General features: G+C 38.4%; 1 protein-coding gene across 6 annotated transcripts in view; it reads left to right on the forward strand.

The window, feature by feature from the left end:
- ZNF699 (zinc finger protein 699) overlaps nucleotides 1-4,011 on the forward strand; it is a 13,783-nt gene extending 9,772 nt beyond the window's left edge. For 5 of the 6 annotated variants that reach the window (XM_019634618.1, XM_019634621.1, XM_019634619.1 and 2 more), the window contains exons 5-6: nucleotides 519-702; nucleotides 1,054-4,011. In XM_019634618.1, coding sequence (XP_019490163.1) covers nucleotides 519-702; nucleotides 1,054-2,512 — 1,643 coding nt within the window. In that variant the 3' untranslated portion in view covers nucleotides 2,513-4,011. The remainder of the gene's footprint in view (nucleotides 1-518; nucleotides 703-1,053) is intronic. The other variant, XM_019634623.1, reaches the window with a different exon arrangement.
- Nucleotides 4,012-9,668: the final 5,657 nt, after the last annotated feature.

Genomic DNA, 9,668 nt, shown 5'->3' on the forward strand with positions numbered 1-9,668 from the left:
CTTCTGGACGGCCGCTCACTGCGGCTGCTGGCCGCTCACACTGGCTGCTGGCTACATATGGTAGCCCATGGCAACCTGCTGCAGCCTACGCCATCGCTGGCGACTCTTGGGAGCCCAGCTCCAGGTTGAGCTGTTGTTCAGAATCTTAGCTGTAGAGGGCAGTGTCACTGGCCCTCATATGTGGGATCTGAACCGGGGCCCTCTGGCGTCCCAAACCAGTTCTTAACCAATGCACAACTCGGCCGGCCCCTCTCATACTTTTCTTGTTTTGAGGAAAGACCTTCTATATTTCCTCTTTGTAAGTTAGTATTTGGTCATGTACATTTTATCCAGTTCCTTTTTTTTTTGTCCTCTTAATTATATCCTATTCATTTAACCATCAGTCTCAATATTCATGTAGTTATTTCTTAGTCAGTTGCTTACCATTTTGATCATTATGCTTATTACCAAATTAAGTCCTGAAATAGCCTCACTACCAAAAGTCCTTTTCTGACTGGTGCCTTTACCTTTTGTTTTAGGTTTTGAGACTCAACTTAAAAGTAATGAGTCAGTCACTTCGCAAGATATTTATGGAGAAAAAATATCCAATGAACAGAAAATAGTAAGATTCAAAAGGAATGATTCCTGGTCGTCCATTTTACACAAAAACTGGGAATACCATGGTATTGATTATAAGAACAAAAGCCACGAGAGACATTTGAGGTGAGTGCCATTCATATAAAAGAAAGTAGTGCTTCCGTAGAGTATCTTAAAATGTCACAGTATTTTAAAAAACGTGTATAAAACTTTGTCAAAAATTAATGATGTCATAAAGAATTTTCACAAGATTTTCCCCCCACAAATGAGACTGATATCTTCGATGTTTGACACATAATTTGGTTGTAAATAATTATCAGAAACCAAAAGTCAAAAACTCAGTGATAATGTTGGCTAATGTGGAGAGCTGTGTGAGAACTTTCAGCTTATAACTTGACAGAATAAAAAAAAATACGTAGTCACTGAAAATGGTAAAAATTTATTTGTTACTAATAATGTGCTTTTTATTTTTAAAAGAAGTTGTGTGGTGGAGAATGTCTATGACTATAATGAAGAAAATCAGCGTGGACAAACATTTGGCCAAATTTCAAATCTTAATACACTCAAGAGAACTACCGAAGTAAAATCCTATGAATGCCATGAGTGTAAAAAGGTCTTCATGGATCAATTATCCCTTAAGAGTCACATCAGCTCTCACATTGGAAGTAAACCCTATCAGTGTAAGGAATGTGGGAAAGCTTTCTATTTTTTTGCTTGCTTTAAGAAGCACATGAAAACTCCCACTGAAGAGAAACCCTATGAATGTAAGGAATGTACCAAAGCCTTTGGTTGTTCTTCATTCTTTAGGGCACATATGAAGATTCACACCGGAAAGACAAACTATGAATGTAAGGAATGTGGAAAAACCTTTAGCTGTTCTTCATCCCTCACAGAACACAAAAGAATTCATAGTGGAGATAAGCCTTATGAATGTAAGGAATGTAGGAAGGCCTTCAGTTGTTCTTCCTCACTCTCCAAACACAAAAGAATTCATAGTGGAGATAAGCCATACGAATGTAAGGAATGTGGGAAGGCCTTTAGTTCTTCCTCTCACCTTATAATACATATAAGAATTCATACTGGAGAGAAGCCTTATGAATGTAAAGAGTGTGGAAAGGCCTTCAGTGAGTCCTCAAAACTCACAGTACATGTCAGAACACATACAGGGGAGAAACCCTATAAATGTAAGGAATGTGGGAAGGCTTACAATTGTCCCTCCTCTTTGAGTATCCATATGAGAAAACACACTGGAGAGAAACCCTATGAATGTCTGGAATGTGGAAAAGCCTTCTATCTTCTCACTTCCCTTAATACACATGTGAAAAATCAAAGTCGAGAGAAACCCTATGAATGTAAGGAATGTGGAAAAGCCTTTAGTTGTCCCTCATCCTTTAGAGCACATGTGAGAGATCACACTGGAAAGATCCAGTACGAATGTAAGGAATGTGGGAAGGCCTTTAGTCGTTCCTCATCCCTCACTGAACACTTGAGAACTCACAGTGGAGAGAAGCCCTATGAATGTAAGGAATGTGGGAAAGCCTTTATTAGTTCTTCCCACCTGACAGTACATGTAAGAACTCACACTGGAGAAAAACCTTATGAATGTAAGAAATGTGGAAAAGCTTTTATTTATCCTTCAGCTCTGAGGATCCACATGAGAACGCACACTGGGGAGAAACCTTATGAATGTAAGGAATGTGGGAAAGCCTTTCGTCATTCTTCATACCTTACTGTACATGCCAGAATGCACACTGGAGAGAAACCATTTGAGTGTCTAGAATGTGGGAAAGCCTTCAGTTGTCCCTCATCCTTTCGAAGACATGTAAGAAGCCACACTGGAGAGAAACCATATGAATGTAAGGAATGTGGGAAAGCCTTTGTTTGCCCTGCCTACTTTCGAAGACATGTGAAAACTCACACTAGAGAAAACATATAAATGTAAGAAATATGGGAATATTTGAAAGGCTTTTCAAATCTTAGGCAATGTGTGAGATCTCACACTGTGGAGACATCCTATGAATGTAAGAAAGTATGAAATTGTCCCTCATCTTCTTGAAGACTCTTGAGAACTCACAACTGAGAGAAACCCTGTGTATGTAAACCATGTGGTAATGCCTTCAAGTCTTTCACTTATAAGTCAGAATTCATAAGAAATCCATACTAGAAGCAAAGATCAGTGCCTCACCCTTGAAGTGGACTGTTGGCTCTTTGATTTCCAGTTTTTATTTTCTGATATGAATATTTAAGGTGATAAATTTCCCTCCAATATCTTTCAGTTCTAACATGTTTTCTTTTGAGGTGCTTTTATATTTTGGTTCTGATGTAAATTTTATTTCCATTACTAAGTCTTGGACCCATGGGGGACTTAAAGTGTATTTTTTCATATGCAGGCAGGAGTGGTCTTTTTTTTTTTTTTTTAGCTTCTGATTAACTTTCATTGCTCTCTAAATGCAGTTATTATGGTATGGACACTGGTATTTGTAATTTCTTTTATAATTTTCTTTGTAATTGGTAATTTCATTTTGATTTAGTCCCGCAGATACTGGAAATTGCTCACCTAATTTTTTTTCACTTTTTTACTAAGAGAAACTACAGTTTTTGAGGTTATCAGTTTTTATTATTCAAAGCTTCTCCTGTCTAATAAGTAATCTCAGCAGAAATTACTAAGTGCAAAGGTCTTGAAAATAGTGTCTCATCTGATATGCTGGTTTTTGTACTTTGTTCTTTGCTCTTGCTCATGACTGGAAATTGGACCCAATGTTTTAAGATGAAAAAGAGACCTTGTGACAAGAAAGCTAGAAGTAAAGGTTGGACTGGCTGTGTGTTAATTTGAGTATGGCTGGGACTCCATTTCCCAGAGTCACTTCCTCATGCAGTTCCAGGTTGGAGTCTAAAATAGTTTCCATGAGAATTGGAAGGCAGAGGATAGAATTCATTATCTTTAGTGGGGCCATGAGACAGGGAGACAGATGCATAGGCACCTGATGGACTATAGTTTCCCACTCATTTTCCTTATATTGGCCCCACCAATCAATACTGACTCAAAACGGAACATTAAATGCTTGACTTAAGTTACCTTAAAAGAAGCAGCTTCATAGACACCTTTAAGTTCCTCCATTAGCACGTCCCGTGTGACAAGGGCTGGGGAGCTTGAGGAGGGACAGTTAAGAAATATAAGAGTCAAATGTAGAGTTACTGCGGGCCAGGGATCTCAAGTCTCTATGGACCGAGCCCCAATTCTGGTGGGCGCAAAGCTTTTATTCTCAACTGCCACAAAGGTAAATTTGAATATCTAAACCCAGTTTGTTGATTCAATGTGTCTGGCAACTACTTCACCAAAACTCCTTGTGATCAAACACAAGTTGTGCTTTCACACATACATATGATCCCTATGGATGGACTCAGCATTCTGAGACCATTAGATAAGGAAGTTTTACCAAGATTATTCCCTCGGGTCTTAGCATTCCAAGACACTCCCTTATGACTTCAAAGGATCAGTGCGCAGGAACATTCGAGTCGGCAGCTGCAAGGTGACACTCCATCATGGCCATACACAGCTTCTTAGATTTTCTGGCTTGTTCTAGCATTGTCATTTTGCTGATATTACAGTCCCTATGGCACATCAACTGATTATATAGAGTTGGCCCCAATTTGGAGCAGGATTGTTGTCATCTACACAGTCCAGTCCCATTATGTCACTCTGCTCAAGGGGAAAGATACATCTATGTAAGTCCACTATGATCTCAAAACAAGTGGACAGTGAAGATTAGGTATGATTAAGGTGAACATCAGATAAGGTGCGATCCCATTTTAATGGAGAAATTTATATTTGACATCTTCAAATGGAAGATTTTACTGCTTTTTTATCTGAAAGGATGGAATTTATTTGGTTTGTGCTTCAGGTACATTTAGCCACACTTTTCCCTTCCATTATATTTTCCCCTTATCTCTAAAAGTACAGACCTGTGCCACATAAGGACATTTTGGTCAACAACAGATTGCAGATATGATGATCCCATAAGATTATAATGGAGCTGAAAAATTCCTATCACCTGGACACTTATGATATTTGCATGATGATGAAATGGCCTAACAATGCATTTCTCAGACTATCCCAGTCATTAAGTGCTGTATCGCTGTATAATTACACCACTTCCCCTTAATCACTTTTTATTGTTTTATTAAGGCAACATACTGTAATACGCATGAAGTATGCTAATGTTGTGTACAGCTTGATTAAATTGCGCATGTATACATTCTGATAAAGCAGAGCACTTCCAGGACTATAGAACGTTTCTTCATCTGCCTTCTCAATAATTGCTCCACAGAGGCAACCACAATTTTGACTTTTATTACAATTTATTGTGTTTGCTTATTCTTAATCTTTATATAAATTTAAAATACAGTATGTACAGTTATGTGTTTGGCTTCTTTTGTCAACATAATGTGTTTGCCTTTTAATTGCTCTTTTGGCAGATTTACACTATGTAGGAATGAGATTAATGAATCAAAGGGTAGACGTTATGTTTAGTTTTGGTAGATATTCCAGTGTTTCAAAAATGTTGATTCCATCTATAATCCTAAAAGCAATGCACGAAAATTCCAGTTGTTCCACATACCTGGCCGGCACTTTCTAATTTTAGCTGTTCAGCAGAGAATATGGTAATATCTTGTTTTTGGTATTTACCTCATATGTAATGATGTTGAATACTTTTTAACATACTTGTTGGCTAGTTGGATATCTTCTATGAGGGCACCTGTTGAAACATGTCACCCATTTTTCTTTTTATTTGAAGGATTTTCTTGTCCTTTATTGTATGTACGTGTATCTCTATAGTTACAAACATACACATTACATACCATGTAATATATATTATATATATTATATTATGTATATTATATATACGTATATTGCAGATAACTTTTCCCAGTCTCTGGCTTGTCTTTTCACCCTTCATATTTGTTAGCTATAAAGGGACTTTATTGGTTTGCTTACTAGAAAGTCCTTGGGTATAACCAGCTTCAGGTGTGACTGGATACCGTGGCTAAGAAGACAATATCGGAATGGATTCTGTTTCAGTGTCTTGGCTGTGCATCTTTCTGCATTAGCTATTCTTCCTGGCAGGCTCTCTTCATAGTGGGCCCCAGAAGATTCAAGCTGCTTTCTTTCCAGCTTGAATTCCCAGGGAATAGAGAGTGATGATCATTTACGACAATCCCAATATGATTATTGCCATTGAATCAGATTGGCTCACTTGCCTACTATTATCCACATATAATACCCTGATTTGTTTAGGACTGCCTCTTATTCTCATTCAGAAAGCAGGGTGGAGTCTACAACAAATGAATCATAGGGTCCTGGCAGTTGTGATATATATGGGGAGGGAAGGAGGCAGCAGTGGGCAGGTGGGACCTAGAAATAAGTCCTTTCTGAAAGGTTAGATGCCATCTGTTAACACATTGAGGATGGGGCATTTAAATTGTTTAAATGCATGTTCCCGGGGCTTAAACCATTGAAATCAACTTTTATACTGTGTTTCTTTAAAAATTTATAACAAATTCACAACTATTTTTGTGAACTGAAATTTTCAGGAAATACCAAATACCCTAGTAGTGCTTGAGGGTGTGATACTTCTGGAAACATTCCCCCTTGTGGAGTGGCACTAAGCAGAACTTGCAGGTTTACCAAGTTTCACTTCTTTTTTTGTGAGCAGCACAAACATGGCACTGCCTAGCAGGATGTTATTTTTTACCCCGCTCACTTCCATCAATTTTCTCTAGCACATGTTTGCGCAGTTCACCCGAAAGTCTCCCAGGGGGTCCTTATGAGGCACACGAGGGGTTTGGGTTGATGTTCCTGGGTGTGCTGCATCTGTGTCTGTGTCTGAGTCTGCCTCCACCTTATCTGTAGCCCAGTCTTTTGCCACTTGTAGCAGAAATTCTTTGTATCTCATTTTTGATTTAGGGTTTAGTTTTTGATAGATTTGAAAAGAATTAAAAAGTGCACAATTTATATGCCAAAATGCAACTTTCTTTGGCCACTTCACAGTTTTTCTCAAGACAGAATAAGACAAGTGCTGATCTGCCCTATCAATACCCTTCATGAACATATTATACTGAAAAATACAAATAGGTTTTTTCTTTTTTTTTTAGCTGAGCCATCCTGCCACCTGTTAGCTCAGTGGCAGCTCAGCTTGGGCTGGGAATCGAACTGCTGCTGCTCAGAGCTCCCACTCTTGAGCGAGCTCTTAACCAACTGAGCCACTCGGCTGGCAAAATAGGTTTTTTCTTTACTTCTTCATTTCTCCATGGAACATCAACTATTGTTGAATCGTGAATTGTGGAAATCATGTTGACAACACGAGTATCCCTCCAGGATTGAAGAAGAATTTCACCCTTTCTCCTGAATGTGGTTTCGCCACGTTTCAGAGACTGATTCGTTTTTGATTTCTGGAGGAAGACCCCTGTTCACTCTGATTGTTCCACATACTCTAACTTGTCTTCAAAGGAGAGTTTCAGCAATTGTCACATGATTGTAATAGTCTTGGTAGACATGGTAATTGATCAAGATAAGGTTCCAAAAGTGTGAAAAATAGTTTCCTGTAATTTTTTTCCTTCACCAGCATAAATTTTAAAATTCAAGATATAGCCTGGGGCCGGCCGAGTGGCGCGATGGTTAAGAACTCGCTTGGGATGCCAGAGGGCCCCGGTTCGGATCCCACATATGAGGGCCAGTGACACTGCCCTCCATAGCTAAGATGCTGAACAACAGCTCAACCTGGAGCTGGGCTGCCATGAGTCGCCGGCGACGGCGTGGGCTGCAGTCCCTGTGGCAGTGGATTGCCATGGGCTACCGTGTGTGGCCAGCAGCCAGCATGAGCGGCCAGCAGCCGCAGTGAGCGGCCGTCCAGAAGCCGGCGACTGATCTGCCTCACCAGAGAAGAGCGCAATGATGGTGCCAACTTGGGCCAGTGAAGCAACGTCCTCCACAACTAGACTGAAGAATAAAATGATAGCAACTTGTCTGTTCCCCTTCCCCCAATTCCCCAGCATTGTTCCCATCCCCCCAATTCCCCAATAAAAATCTTAAAAAAAAAAAAAAGATATAGCCTGAGGTACTTTCAGTGACCATATGAACAAGTAAGCCATATTTTATGTTTCCCTGGGTTATATGTTCGTATGCGAAGCCTACCCCTGCAAGGAATCATTGCTTCATCTAAGGAAAGTTGTTGATTTGGTTTATAAATAGTCTGAAATCTTTCAAAGAAAAAATCCAATAAGGGTTGGATTTTGAAAAGCCTGTTTGTTGATTGTTGCAGAAGTTCATTGTTGTTGAAGTAAACACCAAATTTGTTCAAATCTATTATGGCTCATAAGTTTCCTGAAAATAGGAGTATCTAAAAATGGACCCCTAGACCAATAATCCTTTAGTTTATCTTTCCTGAATTGCCCCATTAGAATAAGTATTGAAAAATTTTTTTCATTTCTGCTACAGTGACATCTAACCATTTCAACTCCTTAGAACCAGTAAGATACTTTTCCTGGTTTTGTAAGTAATATAGATTCGTTTCCTCACACAACATAGCAAAGAATCAGTCTCCAAGAAAGAGTCCTGTTACTTGTGATACTTTCATTGGGTCAGAGGGAATTTGTTTCACCCCTGGGTTTCTGGTAAATGGCCCTAAAATTGGTGCTTTATCCGTTTTTACCATGTGGAAACTGCCAAATCTAGTGTGTCATCGTCATCGTCACTTTTGTTTGCACTTTGTTCACTCACTGTAACTCGGTAAAGGGTGCACAATTTTGTTTTGCCTATTTCCAATAATAGAAGAGTCACTGTCATTTTCACTGTCACTATCAGCGTTGTCAGGAACATCAGATCATGTGTCCTACAACAATTCTGCTGAAATTTCATCATCTGTAAGATATTTTTTCCTGTAAGAACTACATCTTTCCGTCATGGGTGTAAAGTGATTGAAATCTGAATGCTGATTAAATGCAGAGGAGAGCAACAGAGGAAAATACAGAGCTGTTTGTTCTCTATATCACAGATCATTAACTCGGAGTGAGGTCACGTTTCTAGAAACATTCGTCAGCAGGACCATTCGGAGAAAGGCTCCATGTATTGTGTAGTTAAGTGTATAGTGCGTGGAAACCAAGCACGTGTTATAAACGTAGGTTTGCGTCATACATCTTGCACAGCTGTAAAGTATAGACGCAAATATGCGTCACCCATCCACAATGTGTTAACATGTCTTTAGCTTGATAAAGATGGCTTCTTAATCTTTATGTTGTTTTGTAGTATTTTTGGAAACCTGGTAGTGAACGTCTTATAACTTTTTTATTCTTTAAGATTTATTTGCTTTCTCTTTTCACCATTTGTTTCTGTATTAATTTTAGAATCCTTGTCAGTTTTCATACATACATAAATCTGGGACTATACTTGGAATTGCATTGACGTTGTAGAATAACCTGAATTAAATTGACATCTTTACAATATTGAGTCTTCCAATTGATGAACATAATTGTCTGTTTACCTAGGTTGTCTTTAATTTCTCTTAACAGTGTTTTGTAGTTTTAATTGTAGAGGTCTTGAATACCTTTGTTTAATTTATCTGTAGATATGCAAATTTTGCCTTGTAAAATTTTTTATTTCTCAATTTGGGGGGCTACTATATAGAACTGCACTTTCTTTTTGTACATTGATCTTTTATCCAGTGACATAAATTAAATTATTTAAATATTTATGGATTATTTTGGATTTTTTTGTGTATACAGTTTTGTCAGTATCAATAAAAGAAAGTCCTACTTGAATTCTAAACTTTATCATTTGTTTTTCTTGCCTCATTACTTTACAGTGATGAATAGAAATGATGAAACTGAACATCTTTGCCTTGTTTCTGATCTTAGGGGAAAGCATTTCATATTTCACCATTAAGTATAATAATAGCTGTAAGTTTTACATTGTTAATGGCATCTTTTAGGCAAGCACTAGATATCTTTTCAATCACCCACATCATATGGGCTCCCTATCTTATAGAAGGAGTGTTATAAGGGAAGGAGAGAATCTGGTCAGTAAAGAATGAGAGACC

This window comes from Hipposideros armiger, unplaced genomic scaffold, assembly GCF_001890085.2.
Source record: "Hipposideros armiger isolate ML-2016 unplaced genomic scaffold, ASM189008v1 scaffold_1779, whole genome shotgun sequence".
Classification (NCBI taxonomy): domain Eukaryota; kingdom Metazoa; phylum Chordata; class Mammalia; order Chiroptera; family Hipposideridae; genus Hipposideros; species Hipposideros armiger.